Source organism: Delphinapterus leucas, chromosome 17, assembly GCF_059928025.1.
Source record: "Delphinapterus leucas isolate spDelLeu-1000000601 "Yukka" chromosome 17, BTC_Dleu_Yukka2, whole genome shotgun sequence".
Taxonomy (NCBI): Eukaryota; Metazoa; Chordata; class Mammalia; order Artiodactyla; family Monodontidae; genus Delphinapterus; species Delphinapterus leucas.
In genome coordinates this window covers 3,259,858-3,282,664 of record NC_143145.1, presented here as the reverse complement: position 1 = coordinate 3,282,664, position 22,807 = coordinate 3,259,858, and the positions used below count along the sequence as shown (strand labels likewise).

General features: G+C 47.5%; 1 protein-coding gene across 3 annotated transcripts in view; it reads right to left on the bottom strand.

Annotated features, from left to right (window-relative positions):
* TRAPPC9 (trafficking protein particle complex subunit 9) overlaps positions 1 to 22,807 on the bottom strand; it is a 510,030-nt gene that overhangs the window by 363,171 nt on the left and 124,052 nt on the right. For 2 of the 3 annotated variants that reach the window (XM_089898678.1, XM_089898679.1), the window contains 4 exons: positions 22,299 to 22,384; positions 19,003 to 19,129; positions 15,433 to 15,565; positions 13,213 to 13,376 (listed from right to left, as the gene is read on the bottom strand). In XM_089898678.1, the coding sequence (XP_089754804.1) occupies positions 13,213 to 13,376; positions 15,433 to 15,565; positions 19,003 to 19,129; positions 22,299 to 22,384 (510 nt within the window). The remainder of the gene's footprint in view (positions 1 to 13,212; positions 13,377 to 15,432; positions 15,566 to 19,002; positions 19,130 to 22,298; positions 22,385 to 22,807) is intronic. The other variant, XM_089898680.1, reaches the window with a different exon arrangement.

Sequence of the window (22,807 nt, the reverse complement as noted above, 5' to 3'; positions counted from 1 at the left end):
CCTGTTTCTATGAGCACTGCCCCCGTGGAGCAGCTTTCTCTCCCCAACAAGAGCCGTGCACTCTTGTTCTCATGAACAGAGTCAGAGCTCAACCAGTACTTTCTATGTTCTATCACCTTAAAGAGAAACAGATCCACGTTTAGTGGGAGAGAGACACTCTTCAGGAAACAGGAACACAAAATCAGAAAAGGCCTTTTTGGGGGCAGTGGGGCATCCTTAGCTCTGCGGAGTCAGACGGCTTTGGGTTTGACGCCTTTTTGACTCTGACCACCTAGAGCTGGATGGGGAGTGATGACTCGTCCATGTCAACATTTCTTTGTGTATGAAGTGGGGGTGACAACTCCTACATCACACGGCTGCTTTACAGATTAAACTAAGTGGTGTCTGTAAAGCACTGTATACACTAAAGCTGAAATGTGCTGAGAGGAGGAAGGAGCCCAGGAAGGAGACGGGGTGGGGGGTGGGGGGGCACCGGTTGTGTCAAATGGAAGCAGCTGTGTCACCTGTGTGGCTCCCCCTCCTGCCAGACGATCCCTGCTTCATTACAGACCGGGAGGAACGGGTGTTTAAGGCCTAGAATCAAGTCCAATATTACCACTGCCTTGACATGTGGTGAAACCAGGAGGGCCTGGAACAACCTCACTGCAAGTTCTCCTCCTGACTCTGCTCCCGGGGATACGGTCCCCTGACAAACAACCCTCCTATCCCGGGGACAAGACGAAGCTCCCGCTTAGCCCTGAGGGTGGGTTTCAGTTCCCTGCCAGCCAAGCACAGCCCCCTGTGGGAACCAGGGGACACCTCACCTTGTTGACAATACAAAGCCTGCCTCCCCGCAGCCTCTGGTTTCCCTCTGTTCCCTGCATGGCGGGCTGTGATCCCATCCATCCAGCATTGGGCACTACGTGTGTGTCCATCCTCCTGGCCCTGGGGGGCGGGAATCCCTCCACACCAGCGAGGTGAACGGGAGGCCTTCCCGCTGTACCTCTCAGTCCCCTAATCCGCCTCGCTAATCCCCCCTCCTGCTGTCCCTCAGTCCCAGACAGGGGAGCAACCTGCTGCTGTTCCTGCCTCTGGGTTACCTTACCACCTCCCTTTAAACAAACCGACTCTCTGTGCTAAATCCCCTCCGTCAGAATAAGGCAACGGACACCTAGAGAGAGTAACTTGCCCATGGTCCAAAACTAGGGAAAAGTGCCAGAATTCTAGGTCCAAATGATTCTAGAGCCATGACATTCACTTCCTGCATGAAGGCCCATCAAGGTGGGGTTAAAAAATAAAGTCACCCTCTTGGGACCCAGAAATCAACATTGCAAGAGTCCAGTGGAAGACAGGGAGCTTGATCGAGGTTCATATTGAAGAAGAAAGACCTGTGAGGTTTGCTAACTGCCAAGAACACGAGGCCAAACTGTGCTATAAACGCAAAGTAAGTTCATGTCTTCCTGTCCGGGGTGTGCTCCCTCCAGAACTGGCTGAGCTCCACTCAGAACACGTCTAATAGAGCACATTTATCCTCAGGGTATCCTTAAATAGGAACAGATCAGGGGAGGCGTCCTTGAGAGGTGTTTAGAAACCACATCACATTCATTTATTTACTTAGTTATTCATTGAACACCAGACACGTGTCTTTCCACATGTGAGTTATCTCACTTAATCCTCACAATAACCCAGCGGAGTTGTGGTCATTTATCCCCCTTGGAAACCAAGGAAGTGCACGTCCTTGCTGGAGGTCATCCAGCTGGGAAGTAGAGGACCTGGCATACAATAGGTGCTCAATTAAGTGTCCGGTGCACAGCGGCATCACCAATTCCACTAGTTTACAGGGTGTTCAGATTTTTTAGTAGACTGATATCACATTATTTCAGAATGATCTAAACACAGAGGGGCAGCTGGGAAAAGGGTGATGGGACTGCTGAGGGTGCTGGTTCCTGGGAGGTAAGATTTAAGGACAACGTGAACGATTAATCACTGCAGGCCGGGACACTTGGGCACCTGACAGTAAGCACAGATCCAGGGAAAACCTCCGGGAGAGACTGCTAATCAGACCAGACCTGAAGATGAGGAGAGGCCAGGCAGGTTAAAGAGCAGTAGGACCCGTGGGGTTGACTCTGGACTTGGCGTGTATGTGTCTACACACCCTCCTGTGCATGTGACGCATTTAATGGACATTACACTCAAAACACCTCACATACACGCTGGTCTTATCACCCTCCTCCTATAGAATGAATACTGTACGGAACACACAGATTCTAGGTGTTTGCTGGCGATGATTTTACTGAGTATGTGGCAGGAGCCTCCTCTGATTAAGTTTTACAAACTGACCTGACCGCTAGCCCTGCTGGATATATTACTCTCTGGGTACTTTGCCAGCATCCGACTCCACAACGGAAGTTACTGCCTTCCCTCCCAAAGCACTAATGGCACCAAAGCCCTCTCGGTGACCCAGTAACTCACATTCTATCAGTATGTGTGAACCAGGTTAATACATTCTTTGTCTTTATTTTTCAGTCCCACAGATTAATTTGGGATAGAAGGGTATATGACATACCAGGCGACATGAAGCCAGGGCAGAAAACCGTTCGGGCCCTGCCTGCTGGAAGCCCGGACCCCAAAGCCCCAGGACTATAGCAGTGCGTGCTAACTTCTTTAAACAGCCTCTCCACCTGCCACAGCAGCTCTGGCCAACCTTTCTGTGAAATGGCAATACCGGCCAAGATACTGAGGCCCCGCAAAGGCCCCCCTCCCAAAGCTTCTATTGGGCCACTTCTGAAACCCAGGCGCCAAGACCCGGGCTCTCATTCAGTTCTGTTCCCATGGACGGGCAGAAACTAGGTGAGGGCTCTCAGCGCATCTCCTGCTGCACCATCATACGTGGGTCCTGACAGGACTGAAATGCCTTGGGAAGAACAGTCCGGGTTCACCCCTGCCTTTCCTCCTCCCCTTCCCCACGTTCACCCGCTGTGCCCCTACTACCACCCACACGTGCTGCCCCCTCTGCCGGGAGTGCCTGGCCCACCAACCCCGTGCGGCGCTGCCACCTCCTCCCAGCTCTCCTCTGCTTCTGTCCTCACCCAAACGTGCAGGCGGGGTGTGGCATGAACACTGCAGGAGACACTGAAGAAACTGAGTCTTTTTTCCCCAAGACACTTGTACGCTTTGACCATGCTAAGAAGGAAAAAGACCGCTTTTTTACGAGATTTATTTTTTAGGTTTTGCCCTGTATTGCCACAAAGTGTTTGTGTGTGTGTGTGTGTGTGTGTGTGTGTTTAAGAATTACATAAAAATGCCATAACACAAGCAACTCGAAAAAAGACTAGAAAACTTGGCAGGGAGGGTAACTCTTACTGTTAACTCCTTCATGGGCCTTCAGCGGGCTCCTTAGCGAGCCCCTTGGGTCCTGAGAATCAATCAGCCAACAGGTTCCCCTGGGTGGCCAGGGACAGAGGAGCCAGCAAGCTCCCCACTGTCAGAGCTGCCCACGGCCTCCCAGACTGCTTCTCACCATCTCACCTCTTCTGCTCTCGTTCGCTGTGGGATGAGCAGGGTTTAATGCCAGAACACCCTTGCTCATCTGGGGGATCGTTAAATTTCACCATTCCAGGAAAAAGTTGAGAGCAAAGAGAAAGCTAAGATGGCTTCTGAACAGCTCAAGGAGAGATGAACCCAGGAAACGTGGACCCAGGCACCTGCCTGCCTCAGGCGCAGCGTGAGTTTGTGTATTTCAAGTCGGCCCCGCCCACGCTGAGTGCTGGCTTCCCAGCCCCACAGACACTCCCCCTGTGCAGCTATCAGGAAGCAGAAGCAGCAGCTCATTTCCCCACTTAAAGGGAAGGGAACTTAGCAGGTACCCATCACCCACCACGTGCCAGGCACTGTGCTGGGCACCCCAGAGGCACTACCAGTCCTTCTGGAATCACCAGATGAGAGCAGGGCTGGGCCAGGGGTGCCCAGGCTGCAACGCTAACCCACAAGCACTCAGCGGCCTGCTCAGGGCAGCCACGCAGGGGTCACTAACAACAAGGGGCTGGGAGCCAAACCCATCCGACTCCAAAACCCATCTCTCAAGTCACCGGCTGAAGAGAGGCCGTGCTACCACCTGCCCTGACAGAGGGAACAGCAGAGCAACAGGAAAGGGTCAAGGGCAGCACGCGAGCCGCGTGGAACCGCGCTGGCTGCTCCCGCTACGTGCGCAGGCAAATGGCACAGCTCAAGAAGAGACCTGAAAACTGCCACCCAACCCCTGCCCCCAGCCCCAGAAAAGGCCAGTAGCTAAATAAGGTTCAAAGCCCTGTGTTCAGTAACCCACTGCCTCCGAGCTTAGGGTATACTCAGAAAGGGCGCTAAGCTGCACTGCTTATTTCTGTGTTAAGTTCCGTGGCTTAAGAGTGACACATTCAGACAACAGGCAAGTCCACCCGTGGGGAACAGCTTATTCACCTTCTGCGGCCAAACAACTAAGGTATTTAGAGGAATTCACAGCGCACGGACTCTCCTCCAGCTGCAGCAGGACAGAAAGCCGAATAGCTTCATTGTCGGATTTAATATGTTTTTACGCCTCAAAAGCGGGCCTTTCTGGTTCTTTCCTTCATTACTGTGCTACAAAATGGAAAGTCCAGAGGGGCTTTTCAAAATCCTATATAATGATAAGCTATCAGGAATAACAAGATAAACATAAACCAAGAGAGTAGCATATGTCACTAATTTTCCCCCCTGTGGAATTCTGTTTCAGAAATAATAGTCATTATTTGAATGCTAGAGTTTAGTTTCATGCAGTCAAGTCATACTGGTTATGTGACACTGACACTACCAGAGGAGTCATTACTGCTGCTGACCTTCAACATCTGAGGACCTTTCATTTGTGCTTCTAATTGCAGAGACTTTGCCGCAATGCTGATGAAAGCAGGGAGCAGCAGGGAACGGCACCTCAGTCAAAACACTTATGAGCTGTTCATTATACCCACATGGAGCCGTTGCTTTTTGTCAAAAAATTAAGCTGTAAGTATAAAGAAATTAAGGGATGTGTATATGTATTTATGTACACAGGCATGTGTATATTTGTGTTTGTACACACACTCACGGGTATCTCAGAAGATTTGTTGAAAAGCAAATACAATAAATGCATCTCAATTTGGGCTTAATTATAATAAAATTTATGACTACTTAAGTAAAGGCAGAAGTTTGGCTCTTTGAAAACCTACAAATAGAGACGTGCTCACAAACAGACTGAAATTAGAATCACTCCATGACATGGGCGGGTGATCCCTGTCCTGATGGGTGGATTGTAAATGCTCAGCTCCAGGTCAGGAGCTTGTGATGGGGGAACACACGTGCCCCATAAGTGCCCAGACGGCAGTTCAGACCCCTGAGAGGCCCACAAAGGTCTGTGTGTCTCTTAAGTGTCCCTGATCCCATATACTGCAAATGCAAAAGGATTTGTTTTCTTTTTTTTTAACATCTTTATTGGAGTATAATTGCTTTACAATGGTGTGTTAATTTCTGCTGTATAACAAAGTGAATCAGCTATACATATACATATATCCCCATATCTCCTCCCTCTTATGTCTCCCTCCCACCCTCCCTACCCCACTCCTCTAGGTGGTCACAAAGCACCGAGCTGATCTCCCTGTGCTATGCGGCTGCTTCCCACTGGCTATCTATTTTACATTTGGTAGTATATATATGTCCACGCCACTCTCTCACTTCATCCCAGCTTCCCCTTCCCCCTCCCCAGGTCCTCAAGTCCATTCTCTACATCTGCGTCTCTATTCCTGTCCTGCCCCTAGGTTCTTCAGAACCTTTTTTATTATTATTATTCCACATATATGTGTTAGCATACGGTATTTGTTTTTCTTTTTCTGACTTACTTCACTCCGTGAGTCTGTAAGAACAGGGATTAGAACAAGACAGGAAAGCAAGGAAGATGGAGGAGAAAAACACAACAGGGAGACAGCCTCATCCACCAGAGGGCAGACAGCAGAAGTAAGAAGAACTACAATCCTGCAGCCTGTGGAACAAAAACCACATTCACAGAAAGATAGACAAGATGAAAAGGCAGAGGGCTATGTACCAGACGAAGGAACAAGATAAAACCCCAGAAAAACAACCAAACGAAGTGGAGATAGGCAACCTTCCAGAAAAAGAATTCAGAATAATGATAGTGAAGATGATCCAGGACCTCAGAAAAAGAATGGAGGCAAAGATTGAGAAGATGCAAGAAATGTTTAACAAAGACCTAGAAGAATTAAAGAACAAACAAAGAGATGAACAATACAATAACGGAAATGAAAAATACACTAGAAGGAAATCAATAGCAGAATAACTGAAGCTAAAGAACGGATAGGTGACCTGGAAGACAGAATGGTGGAATTCACTGCTATGAATGAAAAGAAATGAAGACAGCTTAAGAGACCTCTGGGACAACATTAAACGTAACAACATTCGCATTATAGGGGTCCCAGAAGGAGAAGAGAGAGAGAAAGGACCCAAGAAAATATCTGAAGAGATTATCATCGAACATTTCCCTAACATGGGAAAGGAAATAGCCACCCAAGTCCAGGAACTCAGAGAGCCCCATACAGGATGAACCCAAGGAGGAACACACTGAGACACACAGTAATCAAATTGGCAAAAATTAAAGACAAAGAAAAATTATTGAAAGCAGCAAGGGAAAAACAACAAATAACATACAAGGGAACTCCCATAAGGTTAACAGCTGATTTCTCAGCAGAAACTCTACAAGGCAGAAGGGAGTGGCATGACATATTTAAAGTGATGAAACTGAAGAACCTACAACCAAGATTACTGTACCCGGCAAAGATCTCATTCAGATTCGATGGAGAAAGCAAAAGCTTTACAGACAAGCAAAAGCTAAGAGAATTCAGCACCACCAAACCAGCTCTACAACAAATGCTAAAGGAACTTCTCTATGTGGGAAACACAAGAGAAGAAAAGGACCTATGAAAACAAACCCAAAACAATTAAGGAAATGGTCATAGGAACATACATATCAGTAATTACCTTAAACGTGAATGGACTACATGTTCCAACCAAAAGACACAGGCTTGCTGAATGGATACAAAAACAAGACCCATATATATGCTGTCTACAAGAGACCCACTTCAGACCTAGGGACACATACAAACTGGACGTGAGGGGATGGAAAAAGATATTCCATGCAAATGGAAATCAAAAGAAACCTGGGGTAGCAATTCTCATATCAGATAAAATAGACTTTAAAATAAAGAATATTACAAGAGACAAGGAAGGACACTACATAATGATCAAGGGATCAATCCAAGAAGAAGATATAACAATTATAAAAATATATGCACCCAACATAGGAGCACCTCAATACATAAGGCAACTGCTAACAGCTATAAAAGAGGAAATTGACAGTAACACAATAATAGTGGGGGACTTTGACACCTCACTTACACCAATGGACAGATCACCCAAACAGAAAATTACTAAGGAAACATAAGCTTTAAATGACACAATAGACCAGATAGATTTAATTGATATTTATAGGATATTCCATCCGAAAACAGCAGATTACACTTGCTTCTCAAGTGTGCACAGAACATTCTCCAGGATAGATCACATCTTGGGTCACAAATCAAGCCTCAGTAAATTTAAGAAAATTGAAATCATATCAAGCATCTTTTCTGACCTCAATGCTATGAGATTAGAAACGAATTACAGGGAAAAAAACGTAAAAATCACAAACACATGGCAGCTAAACAATATGTTACTAAATAACCAAGAGATCACTGAAGAAACCAGAGAGGAAACCAGAAAATACCTAGAGACAAATGACAATGAAAACACGACAATCCAAAACCTATGGGATGCAGCAAAAGCAGTTCTAAGAGGAAAGTTTATAGCAATACAAGCCTACCTCAGGAAACAAGAAAAGTCTCAAATAAACAATCTAACCTTACACCTAAAGGAACTAGAGAAAGAAGAACAAACAAAACCCAAAGTTAGCAGAAGGAAAGAAATCATAAAGATCAGAGCAGAAATAAATGAAACAGAAACAAAGAAAACAATAGCAAAGATCAATAAAACAAAAAGCTGGTTCTTTGAGAAGATAAACAAAATTGATAAACCATTAGCCAGACTCATCAAGAAAAAGAGGGAGAGAACCCAAATCAATAAAATTAGAAATGAAAAAGGAGAAGTTAAAACAGACACCGCAGAAATACAAAGCATCCTAAGAGACTACTACAAGGAACTCTATGCCAATAAAATGGACAACCTGGGATGGACAAATTCTTAGAAAGGTATAACCTTCCAAGACTGAACCAGGAAGAAACAGAAAATATGAACAGACGGACCACAAGTAATGAAATTGAAACTGTGATTAAAAATCTTCCAACAGGGGCTTCCCTGGTGGCACAGTGGCTGAGAGTCCACCTGCCGATGCAGGGGATACGGGTTCGTGTCCCGGTCTGGGAAGATCCCACATGCCATGGAGCGGCTGGGCCCGTGAGTCATGGCCGCTGAGCCTGCGCGTCCGAAGCCTGTGCTCCGCAACGGGAGAGGCCACAGCAGTGAGACGCCCGCGTACGGCAAAAAAAAAAAAAATCTTCCAACAAACAAAAGTCCAGGACCAGATGGCTTCACAGGTGAATTCTATCAAACATTTAGAGAAGAGCTAACCCCCATCTTTCTCAAACCCTTCCAAAAAATTGCAGAGGAAGAAACAGTCCCAAACTCATTGTATGAGGCCACCATCACCCTGATACCAAAACCAGAAAAAGGTGCTACAAAAAAAGAAAATTACAGACCAATATCACTGATAAATATAGACGCAAAAATCCTCAACAAAATACTAGCAAACAGAATCCAACAGCACATTAAAAGGATCATACACCATGATCAAGTGGGATTTATCCCAGGGATGCAAGGATTCTTCAATATACGCAAACCGATCAATGTGATACACCATATTAACAAACTGAAGAATAAAAAGCATATGATCATCTCAACAGATGCAGAAAAAGCTTTTGACAAAATTCAACACCGGTTTATGATAAAAACTCTCCAGAAAGTGGGCATAGAGGGAACCTACCTCAACATAATAAAGGCCATATATGACAAACCCACAGCAAACATCATTTTAAAAAAAACCACACAACAGGAAACTTTTCTTTATCTGAAGAAAAGGGGGTCAATCAGAGGGGAGTGAGGGCGTGACCAGAGACCTGTGAGGGCCCCTGACGGGCGGCAGGAAGAGGAGGAGAAGACGTGGGGCTCACAAGCAGGCCTCCCGCGCGGCCAAGGCCCCGCGCACGCAGACCACCTGCAGGCAGAACACACCGAGAGCAGTCAGCACCCTCGGAGCAGGCAAGACGTGGGCACTTCATGCTCAGGGTCGTCCTCAGCGCTCCTGTGTCCTGCATTAACGCGCCAGCCGCGCAACAACCTGTGTGGTGGGAACTCGCACCGGGTTCACTCAGCACCTCCTCTGTGACGAGCACTGTTCTTAGTTCCCGGGCCCCGGTGCTGCAGCAGTGAGGTAAACAGACCACCCCTACCCCCAGAAAGGCCTCTTACAGGTGTCGTTTTTACCTAATGAGAAAAAACTACCTGAAGTACCACTCAGCTGGTACGTGGTGAGTGCTAGAAAGTAAAAGTTATTATTACTGCTGAGACATAAAATAACCTCAACAGCGCTACAAAGAAAATAACACGGACCCCGGAGGAGGGAGCGTTTAATTCCCTGTGGAAGAGCTTCACAAGGAGCTCACTCGTGTTCCCGGTTTAAGACAGTTTCCCGTCTTCACATTCATAGTACATCATTTATTGATACTGACAGCTTTTTGGTACTGTAGAATATAAGTGACAGGAATTATTCCCTTTGTATATTTTGGAAGCAGATGGTTTATTTTCATTACTTTAATTCCACACGTAAATGTATGGCAGCTCGGGATGAGAATTAAAAAAGAATGACAGCTTTAATTTCTCACTTGCAAACGTGTTTTGAATGGCCAGCCCGTGCTACACAAGATGGAACCAGCTGTGATCCCAGATACGTCATTTAACCTCTTCGGCCTTCACCTTCCCTATCCATAGAGTGAGGGTAATAATACTTGACCCCCTGCCCTCGAAGAGGCTAAACTGAGAGCTGGGCGAGAAGGTGACTGCTGACAGTGTTGGAAGGACCCAGCCCCGGAGGCTTCTCCAGGGATTCTGCCTGGTTCCCATGAGCGTTTCCAACCTCCCACATCGCTGCCAGTAAACGATGAGCAAGGGCTGACCAGGTAAATACGGAGAGTGGCCACCTCTCAGGTTGGGCAGGGATTGGCTGGAAAGGGCCATGAGAGGATTTTCTGAGGTGATGAGAATGGTCTGTGATATATCTTGATAAGAGTTTGGGTGAGACACACGTACTTGTCAAAACTTATCAAATGGTAACTTAAGGTTTGTGTATTTCACCCCATATACATTTTACCAAAGAAAAGTAAACAAACTTGAAGTCTAATTAATGATATGCATGCTAAAGTATTAATGGGTAAAATGCACAGAAATCTACAACTTATTTTGAACGACGCAAAAAAAACAAGATGGATCAATGGATGGATAGGAGGCTGGATAGCCAAACATTATAGAACCTAGACGGTGGGTTTGCAGTGTTCGCTGTAAAATTCTCTCCGCTCTTCTGTATGTTTGAATATTTTTATAATGAAAGGTTCGAGAGGGAGGGAATGGCTGATACGAAGAATAAGTTCCACAAGAGTTCAAAAGCGTAAGAACACCAAAGGCAGGGGAACGCACTCGCTGCCTTTGAGAGACTTGCACCTGGCTGGAGGGAGACCAGACCACAAGCAATGACAACTCGGAACGAAAGGGGCTCCTCAGAAGTCACCCGGGCCTCTGAGACGACAAAGGGGGGCCCCAGTCACCCAGTCTAGGAAGGCTTCCCAGAGTGACCACGAAGCAGAAACCCCAGGATACGTTAACTGCAGAAGAGGAGGCAAAGGCAGGAACAGAAGTTAGCAAGTCGGCTCCTAGTGGGAGGAGATGGTTTATCCTCAAGTTTAGAGAGACAGCACGAACATCCAGGAAACTGAAACTATCTCCTAACGGTCAACGTGACGAGAGTTTAAGGGGAGAGGTGGCTGAGGCTGAGGCTGAAGCTTGGGGCAGAGGCCAGGGATCCGGGGCCTGCGGCGCAGGGACAGCAGGGGTTTCCAAAGGAGAACCCTGAGGAGCTGTGCTTCGGAAGGAAGAAGCAAGTTTGTAATGAATAATGGACACGTGGTTACCATTTGGGTTTATTTGAGAAAAGGAAGAGATATTTTCCAGTTGCTAAGCTGTGAAGGCAAGGTAAATCACAGGAGATGTGAAAATTTTTACCATTATGTACTCTGCAATTTTCTGTCATTCAATGCTCGCTTGTTCAAACATCAACCAACCCCTTTAACCACTTAATTAACTTCGGAATACCAGATGAAGGTATTTCATGTCAGGGAGGCATTTTCTACCTAATCCATATGTGTTTGCTCCTGAAAATAGGAGAGAAAGGGAAGAAAGGATGCGATTAAGGTAGGATCATCAAAATTCCCGAAAGACTCAGAGACACAAAACGCAATGACCATAAAAGAAAAGAATGATTAGGTGAACCATACTAAAATGAAGAACTTCTGTTTATCCAAGGACATGGCTGAGAGAGTGTAAAGGCAGCGGGTAGAGTAGGAGGGGATATTCACACCACACAGTTCCAGCAAAGAACTTACACTCAGGATCAAAGACACCCTGCAAGTCAGGAGAGAGGGGCAGACAGAGACAGCGAGAGAGACAGACACACAGAGACAGAGAGAAACAAGAGACAGAGAGAAGGCAGAACACCCACCGGGAAAAAAAGGACAAAGCGCTGGTACGACAAAGGACCTGAGTATCCAAAACCATGTGAAAGGTGTTCAACTTCACTGGTCATCAGGGAAATACAAATTAAACCCTGGTGTTAGAGCATTACACCCCACCTCCCTGACGTGGATAAAATGACTACGATGCCACAGGGCAGAGGGGACTTGGGGCAGCCGTCACTCTCACACGATGACTGTGTAAATGGACTTTGGAAAAGTAGTTCTGAAGCCGAATGCCTGTGGCCCCATGGCCCAGCATCCGATCCTGGAGACCCTCACGGAGATGGTGGCCTCGGCCCACCAGTGCCAGGAGCCCCGGGACAGCAGCGTCCCCAGCAGCGCCCAGGTGCGCCCAAGCTCCCACTGGATGCCGGGCTCACCTCGCTCCTATGTCAAAGGCATGTAAACACCCCGAAATCCCACCAGCTTGCTCTCCCCAGACAGTATAATTTCTCTACCTTTATTAAATGACCTGATTTTACTTCCACTTACTACTCTCGATGCCCTCCCCCCCACACACACACACAATATATCCCCCCTTTGATCAGTACCATTCACTAACCACGAGCAGACCAGGTCCTCTGCCGCATGCTGCCTCACTTAATTCTTGGAACAACTTTTCATGGTAAGGACCACCTCCCCTGCTTACCCAGGAGGAAGCTGAGGCATGTGAAGGACAAAGAGCAAGTAAACAGTGAAGCCAAAGTTTAACACAGGTCTTATGACACCCAAGCTACGTGTGCCTTAGCACTAGGAAACAGAATCTGTCTTTAAGAGGGAGTGCACAGGCTCTAAGTGTTGAACCCACAGAAAACACTGGGCTGGATGGATGGATCCTAGATGGTAATGCTTCTGAACCTGCAAATGCTTCTCTTCATTCATTCATTCCAGGATACGCTTCCCGAGATCTGATCATTGTTAAGAGCACAGGGGATACGAAGGTGCATCCCGTGCTCCATTATCTTCCTTTGCGTGTTCTTCACGCATGATTAGGACAAAAATTTCACAGTGGTGTCAAATTAAAAGTGCAAGAGGGCTTCCCTGGTGGCACAGTGGTTGAGAGTCCGCCTGCCGATGCAGGGGACGTGGGTTCGTGCCCCGGTCCGGGAAGATCCCACATGCCGCGGAGCGGCTGGGCCCGTGAGCCATGGCCGCTGAGCCTGCGCATCCGGAGCCCGTGCTCCGCAACGGGAGAGGCCACAACGGTGAGAGGCCCGCGTACCAAAAAAAAAAAAAAAAACTGGAAGAAATTTTTAGGCTTTCTGAACGCTGGTTATCTAATGTGTCTCTTCTGCAAATAAAAAAGATAAACATTTCTGGGGTCAAACCTACTTAAATTCCCTACCTTTGGTGGTGAGAAGTTTTGAGGTGACTTCCAGTTTCTCCAGTGGCTCCATCCCAATATTTTCCAGCTTCACAACAAGGTGCTGAGTTTCTCCGTTGTAAAGCTGGACTGACACGTTAGTGGATATTTCATCACCAGAGGAAGGCTGCAGTGAATGTGCAGACCTAAAATAATAGTAATAATTATAATAAATTTTAGAAACACAGAAAAAACAAAGGAAACCAATGGCATTTTAGAATTATTCACATCACCACACTTAAAACATTTCAGAAACAGGGACTAGGGAGCCTTGGCTTTAACATGGAATCAGCACCCAGCGTCCAGGAACTCAAGGGCAAATTGCCACATGATAAGCGCTGTCTACATGCAGACGCGCCCTGGGTCACTGACCTGTCATCCACGTGATCGCTCTCACTGGGCCTTACTTTCTCAAGCATGTGTGAAGCAAAAAAAATTATTCATGATTGGATTATGGTGAGGACAAAAGTGAAACAATGAATTAATTCAAATGATCCGTGAGCATGCTGCACTCTTTGAAAATTTTTTTAAATCTCATGCTCAGAAATGGCCTGGGAAAATCCACTGATTTAAGAAGAAAACTTAAATGAACCATTCCAAATGATAACATGGGAAGTGGAGGAAAATGAAGAAAAATGAAAAGTACATACAACAGCCTCCACGTCACAGGTAAAATCGACGAGCAACGCTGGCAACTCCTGACGGGACCCAGGGCAGCTGGCGGGTCCTCAGCACTGGCCAGCTGGGGCCCTGGACCAGAGGCCCCGAGCCTCGCCTGACACTCCCTTGAGGCTCCGGCACTACAGCCCTGGTCTGAAGCTCCAGCCTGAGTCCTACTGACTGTCACTCAATCCACAACGCTCATTACCCTGGTGTCTCCTTCCCAACCCACAGGCAGCAAACCCACTTCCGGGCAAGGAGGGACCGGTGACCACAGGGAAAAGGCTCTAGAGGCACAGTGGGGACGAAAGCCAGCCAACAACGAGGCAGGTGCATGTGCGGGAGGTGGGGTTAAAAAGCGCATCTAAACCACATTTTCTGAAAATAACAGCATAAAGAATCAACGTGAATTCCTTTGCATTTTATACCTGTAAAGTTGTTCATGAGTCAAGAAATAAACTTTCTCTGTCAAGGAAGGAAAAGTGACTCCCGTCCTCACTATAAATGACTTCTTTCCACATTTTAGCAGGCAGTCCTTCTCTCCTTCTCAAGTGAAAGCTGTTTGTAGTCAATTTGAATTTGCAGAGAAGGTGTTTAGGAAAACTAAAACAGAGCCTGCACAAATTACTCTGCCTCTCAAGCAAAGAGGATGCCAGCCCCTCTGGTACGGTGGGAAAAGAAGGAGGGAGAAAGCAGAGAACCATGCAGCCTGGCCGCAGGCCTGGCCCGGACACAGGCGCTGAGTGTCCCAAAGCACAGCGTCCCACCCATCAGAGCCCTGAGCTGGGATGAGACGAGGCTGGCACTGAGAAGGGGCCCATCAAGTAAGTGACTGAGCTTTTGAAACATTTCAGAAAATACCAAGATATATTTTATAAAAACAGCCCAAAGGATAAACATTAAAGCATTATTCATATGAGCAAAAATTGAGACAATCCCAAATTCCAAAAGCAAGGAAATGAATGGTGATGAGATTCTGAGATACCTTTATGATGTAATTTTTTAAGCAATTAAAATAGAAATGTTTAGCTAATGTTATACGTTTATGCAAGAAGTAATCTATGATAGTATATAAAATGTAGTATGATCTCAACTATTCAAACATTTTTTTAATGGATAAACAGTGGAAGGAAACACCAGAAAGCATTAATAGTAATTCACTCTGAGGTTTCCCTTTCTTCTTTATGCTTTCCTATAATGCTAAAGGAAAAAAAAAAAAAAAAAAAAAGACTATTTTTTAGAAGATAAGACTTTTTCTTAAGTTCTCTAAAACCTCAACTGTTTCTCACCAAAATTACAACTCCAAAGCCTAATTTCACATTTTGTTCTGATCTTGGTAAGAAACACTTCAACTATATTCCAGTCTGCTGCAAGCAGAGCACACGGCCTACTGGTTAACTCGAAGAAACCCTTCGCCTCTATTCTGGTCGTAACGATCACAGGTTAACTCAGACTCTTGGGGCCCCTGCAGAAGGTGTACCGAACAGCACTCCTAGGTGCCCCTCTTGTCAGCAAGCAGACCCAGTGCTGCGCGTGCTCTACCTGGGCAGAGACGTGCTGATCTGCAGTCTGGGCAGAGCAGGGATGACTTCCACCGTGGAGCCGCTGGTCTTTATTCCCGGGAGATTGTCCAGCAAACAGTCGCTAAAGACACCAAAGACCGTGGTGTGGTAACCTGGGGACAAAACGCAAAGCTTCACCACCTGAAAAGGCTTCATGAGACACCCACGCCTCAAGGCAGCCCCGGGGTGACAGGAACGCAGGGTCCCTTTCCGACCTGAGTTGAGATTTAGGCCCCGTCGCCTGCCAGGCTCGCCCACAGCTCCCACGCTCAACCCCAAGACCCTCAGTTTCCTTGACCAGGGTGCAAGCAGCACCTGCGTGCCCACTTCACAAGGCTGGCTGCGTCCAAGCGACAGTGTATAAACTATAGATCTCACAGAGCTTAATAATTAGTGTCTCATCCCTTTACCAAGTTGCTTTTCAAATTTATCCATCTCTAAAATGAAAATGATAGCTTGTATTCCTTTCCAGGACATAATGTAACTTAATAAGTATTTGAAAAAAATGATTCAAAATCTTCTGTTGAGAGATGAAAGTTCAAGAGTCAGTTACTGTTTTTATAGCTGTTACGTGATATGGCAAATCTGCTCGATGTGTACAAGTACTACACTGTAAGATTAGCAAAAATTCCATGGAAAAAAAACCCTCCATGGGTTAGATAAGCACTTGAAACTGTTTAAGCAAAGCTTTAAAACGGCTTTTGAAATTCTGAGATAATTATTATAAACAACATTCACTGTGTAACAAAATCAAATAATACTCGATGGCTAAATGCCTAGGGTGACAATTTTTCTGCATTCATATTAAGTGGCTACATACTCAACTAGAAGCAAGCTGGCACCTGATACAGCCTCATCAATGCTCCCCTTTACCTTCCGCCAGTTCCAACTGGCCCCTCAACTTAAAATAACTCCAATTCACAGCACCCGCATTTCCTTTTTTTAAAGTATGTTCCTTCTAAGACTCCTTTAAATTAACTTGCGAACCTTTTCCTCCCCAGAAACCCACAGCTGGCACAATGCCCTGTCATACTGTTCTTTCTATGAAACCTGATAGGATGTGGCTTTGTCTACGAGGCAACCTTTGTTTGCAGTTTCTTAATTAAAATCAATCATTTTCCTTTTCTCACCCACTGCTGAAGGTGACTGCAAATAAACTGAAAATCTGATGACAATCCTGTGTGTTATGTCCAGTGATACTTCACACATAAGGCTCCCCAAACAATGGACACCAACTAGTCTGTCCCAGCGACCTCTTGTCACCGAGGCTTCACTACTCATCCGTGGACGTGTTGGTCCTCGGCCGTGTGTCACTCTGAATCAAGCCTTTTGGTCCTGGCTACTTCCTCTCTCATCTGTCTCCTCTGCTCTATTCCCAGCCACAGCTGGGGTCCGATGTCTGACATCTTCTCCCTGGGCTATGGCTGGAGCTTCCTAGTTGGTCTCCTTTCCCCAGTCCTGCCCGCCTGCAGCCCGTTCTCCAACGCAGCAGCCTGGAGCAGCTCTGAACCGCCCGTCAGACCGTATCTCTCCTCTCTTCAAATAACGCAGCAGCCCACACTGCCCTCAGCAAGACTTGTGAGGCCCTCTGGGTCGGCCCTCTGTCTGCCTTCCCAGCCTCATCACTACACCCCTCTGCCTTAGACCAGTTAATTCTGAGCCCCCCTCCAGCCCCCTCTGCACCCTGTTCTCTCTTACCACCAGGTAGGTAAGAGCCTGGACCAGATGTTCTTCCTGCCTGGATCCCCCTTACTCTCCATCCCACTCGTTCGGATAACCCCTAGTTCGCCTTCAAACCTCAGGGTCACTTGTCAGGAGAAGTCCTTCCCCGCCCACCTCCCGTTCTGGGTCACCCCTCCCCCACTGCCCACAAGCCAGGGCTCAGCCCATCTCAGCACTGCCTGCAATACACCCTCACCTAGGATGCTGTTGCCTCTCTGCTCGAGAGAGCGAGCACCTTTCCCAGTGAATGTTTGTTCTTTCAGCCACCAAATAGCTAAGAGCTACTACGTGCCAGGTGTGAGGATACAGCCAGGCTGGCAAGGAAAAGGCCAACAAGCCACCGCAATCAGTGACGTGAAGGAGGGGCCCGAGCCAGCAGAGGGGAGCTGAGGACGATCTCCAGGGGGAAGGGAAGGCTGCGCTAGGCACTGGAGAAGCACCAGGGTCACAAGTCTGGAGGCACACCAACAGAAGGAAAGCACGGCGTGTTTCCGGGACAGGAGTCGTATGAGCCGGCAGAGATGAGCAGGGCCCAGTCACACAGGGCTCCACAGCCCTGGTAAGGCGTGGAGCCCTGATGGAAAGCGCATGGTGAAGGCGCTAAGACTTCCAGTCCAGAGATGACATGACCAGACTTGCCCTGTGGAAAGGTCACGTGGCTGCAATATGGAAAGAGTGAGGGCAGAAACACCAGTCCTGATGCTTCTGTGACAAACTCTAGAAGAGGGTCCTGTTCTGCCAGGCCAGAGCGGCTGTGGAGGTGGAAAGGGTGCGGATGACACGGTCAGTGTTGTAGGGGGCAGTGAGGAGGAGACAGGAGCAGGGAAGGATGACTCCCAGTGCCCGGGCAGGGCAACTGGCCAGACGGCAACGCCCTCACTGGGACAGGACCACGGCAGGAGGGGGAGCTTGGGGGATGAGGTGACGGGCTCCGGCTGGGACATGCTGTATGTGACGTGCCCACGAGGCAGCCAAGAAGATGGGTGGGAAGCGGCTGGATGTGCAGGTCCAGGAAAGGGGTCTGGACAGGAGACGTGGCCCTGGGAATCAGCAGCATGGAGATGGGACCTGAAGCCAGGAAAGTCGATGACTCTGATGGGACTGCCGAGAGACAGCAGGTGGAGAAAGGAGGGGAGGAGACAGGAAGGGCGGGAGGGGGTGGGGAAGGGAGGAGAGGCAAGGGGAAGCAGGAGGGAAGAAGGGAAGGGCAGAGTTGGGTGCAGATTGAAGGGTCGGGCTGAAGAAGAAGTGCCTGCAGAAGACACTGCCCCAGAATGACAGGCAGGAGAGGCAGCAGAGACGCGAGGGTGACCAGGTGAGCGCACCCAGGAAGGAGGCGGGCAGCGGTGCCCAAGGCTGCTGAGCAGCGGAGTTGGACAAAATCTGAAATGTAGGCACCAGATTTAGCCAGAAAAATATTGCCAGTGACCTCAGTGACAGCAGTTTTTGTGAGGTGACGGCTGGATGTGCACGATGCAGTGGGTTAGAGAACCAGCACAGAGGTGGAAGCGTGGATTCAGCGTGTCCAGACAGCTCTCTGAAGAGGTCTGCTCGGAAGGAGAGACAGCAGATGAAGCCACAGAGAGAGGAAATCGTGGGCTCGGGGTGCAGGGGGGCAGGGGGTTTTAACCGCAGTGGGAGAACCTTGGAGCGTGTTTGCAGGCTCCGGGGAAGACAGACAGGAGCGCGGGGGGTGCCCTCCACATCCCGCACGCTCTACACGGTTCGTGGCGTGTCCCAAAGCACCGCCATCCATCCGTGACCTGTTAACGGGCGAAGACCGGAATGCCGGGCGGCACAGGAGCCAGCAGCCCCCGAACCTGCTTACCATTCACAGCAATCGTCCCCGTCGTCTGCGGGACCCCAACAAGCGTCACTGGGTAAAGACCAGACTCAGCCGGGAGGGAGAGCGCCGCGGGGAGAGATTCAAACTCCACTCCACTTGTGAGCAGCCCCTGGAGCAGGTGACAGAGGACGGCAATGAGCACGGCCCTAACCCAATCCCAAAGCCACCGCTCTTGGTCGGTCCCGATGGGCCCCCAAGCATCATGCCTCGCCCACAGGAGACCCCCGGGACTCTCAGAAGGAAAAGCCTCATTAGCGGCTCTTATAAAAGTCCACAGGGAATTGTAGAGATGTCCTCAAAGTGCGATGAACACAAAACAATCTCAAAGTGGACAGCACTGTGGGTGCTTGAACAACAATTCCATCTTTAATATTAGCCCCGCTTGATGTATTTTTAATATTTGTTCTGCTTTCTTGTTTTACCAAGTTGGAATGTAAATGAAAAGAAAACATAAAATATTTTATTTAGAAACAAAATGAAAAACATGAAGTGTGGAAATAGATCATCAGTTAATATCCTTCCACCAGTGCATCTGTGAATTATCAGTTCATCTCACTAAGCACCCGGCCCTATGCTTGACGGCAAACAAGACAGGCTCCCTGGCCTCCAGGAGCTGCCCCGTGATTGCAGGACCTCTCCGCACTCAGGACCTTCTCCTCAACACTGTAACAGAGGCCCCATCCAGCACAACAGCCAAGAGAAGAAAGAAACGGCATGAAAACAATTATTCACACACACAAAAACTGTGGAACCTACGAGGAAAACTGAACAAGGGCACTTAGCCAAGTAACAAAGTCAGTATTAAAAAAGCAAAAGTATTTCTATAATCTAGCACTAAACAAAACATATTAGAAAATATAATATTACAAATACCATTAACAAGAGACCAAAAACATCCCCTATCTTGGAATAAGTCTAATGAGTGGTCTGTGAGATTCCCGTGCTGAAATCTACAGAAGATGGCTAAGATACATTAAAGAAGACCTAAATGTAGGAGGGATCCTGGATTCTTCCCAGGGGGGTTGTTTTCTGCAGTGCTATGGTCGAAGCAATCCTGAAACTCTTTTAGGTCTATCCCAGCAGCCAGCAGATGAGAAGCTAATGTTGCTGTGAGCCCAGGTTCTCACACTGGAGGGAAGGACGCTGATGTAGAATGGAGGAAGGCGAGAAGGACCCTACGGAGACGGACTAGAATTGGAGGGATGGCTGTGAAGTCAGAATGTGTGAAGTCTGTATTTGTATTGTGTATATGCATGTCTAAGGGCACATGTATATGTATGTACACACACGTGCAGATGTATGCATGTAGGTACGTGTGTAAGCACGTGTCTATGTGTGCATGCATGCAGACTTTTCCTAACCCTGTCGACAGAAAGTACCCAGAAGCAAAGGCTCTCCAATAACAATGAGCACACCTGCGCCCAGAGTCTGAGCAAAAGCATGAAATGATCTAACCATGTGTGAAACACATGTAGTGGCCAAGAATGGAAGCAGAGAAACCAATTAGGCGGCTATTGTCTCCAGGCAAAATATATTGGCATTTGATTTCTTTTTAAAATAGCTAAAGCAGATACGGCCAACTGTGAGCATTTGCTAAATGTGAATGGTGGATATACAAGGGCTTATTATTCCCTGTAACATTTCATATGCTTGAAATATTCCATCATTTAATTTTTAAATTCTGAACATGATTTGTGGGCTATCTCCTAGTGGTAACTTATTTTATTCTTTGTTCCTCCTCATTTTTTATAAAAAGCACATATTACTTTTCAGCCAGATGTAAATGAAAGCTTCTTTTTAAGACTAAAAATATGTATAAGAAAGAATAGCAGTCAAACATTACTTTAACCACTTTGGGGGAAATTCTCTAAACAACTATCATTCCTGGTTTAGGCCAAGAGACAGAAAGCCACTAAAGGGCCTGACCAAGAGCTAAACCCTAAGGTTGGCACATTCTTGTGCAACCGGAGAGGAGGGAACACTCGTCCCTACAGGTCATTCTTGGAGTGACCGCAGGGTGGTAAGCTTAATATTCAGCTGAATTTCTAAGAGCTCCAACAGATTTGGGAAAAACCGTGTCTCATGCCAGAGGCCTAAACATCATCTTCAATAACTCCCAGTCTGCCTCTGAGCTCCCACTCACCCTGTGTCCTCAGTGGGGCCTCCCCTAACTCTCCACGCGGCTCCTGCAGCCCCTCATGCACCCCACCACGGCTCTGACCAAGGTCACGGCACGGGCCAGGCCTGACGCATGGCACGGGCCCTCAGCAGGACACCTGTACCGACAGCCCACCTCCCACCCTGAAAACGAGTCATAAAACCCCAAAGGAAGGCATCGCCCAGCTCAGCACCATCCTTCACACAATGCCGAAAACTTACAAAGTGGTTCTATACAATAGTAAACATAGAGAAGACTTGAGGACTGGAATCCACCCAATGGCGGAGGGCTCCGCTCTGGAAACACTAGGTCTAGCTTGGTGAGCCATATGAATCTCCTTCCCGCTCACTGCAGAATTAGGGGAGCAGTTCCAATGGACAGCAGTGCAAAAAGTGAGCCTCTAACACCACACACAAACACAGAAAGAGAACATCAGATTTCAAACCCAAGGGAAACTTCGTATTAGCAGTGTAGCCGTTTATTCTCTTCCGAATAAAGAGCTCGCTCTTCCCTTAGGCCTTGATCATCTTATCACCTTGTAGCAGTGTAGTAACAGTGATATTGAGTGGTGGGCTCAATACAGGGTTTGTAACCTTGCTAATCTCATGTAAATTTCAATATAATTATTTCAAATCTTACATGCAATCAACTAAGCTCTGTGTGTGTTCAAATCCGAGATGCCTTTGTTCATTGACTCACACATCTCACTGCGTACCAAGCACTAAAGACATGGGAATGTCAAGATGTAGTCTTCACTCACAAGAAGATTATAATCTTTGGCAAAACAAATATTAAAAACAGACATAGGGTTTCCCTGGTGGCACAGTGGTTGAGAGTCCGCCTGCCGATGTAGGGGTCACGGGTTCGTGCTCCGGTCCGGGAGGATCCCACATGCCACGGAGCGGCTGGGCCTGTTAGCCATGGCCGCTGAGCCTGCGCATCCAGAGCCTGTGCTCCACAACGGGAGAGACCACAACAGTGAGAGGCCCGCGTACCGCAAAAAAAACACAAAAAACAGACATAGATTGTAGGCAGTATGCGTGAAATATTAAGTAAAAAACTTATTTTAATGGTAAGTTGATGTTTAGCCCAAAAGGGTCAAATGATTCATGATACATACCATGTTTTCAACTCGGAGTTCAAATGGCATTGGGTTATATACCATCAGCTGAACTTCACACACATCTCCTTGAACCCACTGGAAATCTAGAAATACACACACACAGAAGAGTCCACCTTTTAGCTGGTGTTTCTGCACGTTTCACATGGTTTCAGATTACTGTCTGGCAATTTTTTTTTCCAGTGAAGCAGTGGGCATTGCGATCATCCTGAGATACACAGTTTAAAGCTATTTTACCGCTACCTTTCTCCAATGCAAAGCACATCATCCCTGCCACTTGGATGCCTTGTGACTGATGCCTCCCTCCCTCAGTGCCAAACGCAGCTGCACGAAACTGGAATCAATCCAGACAGCACTATTCTTGGTGTAGAGCCATACGTCACACAGACCTTTGCGGGCCCAGAGGCTGGTACTTAGGAAGATGGCACTGTAGTCAATTTTAAGTGGCACATAGCGTGGTTTCTCTTTCCCCTCCCTAAGTCTGTGAGAGAAGACAGTGGCTTCTCCTC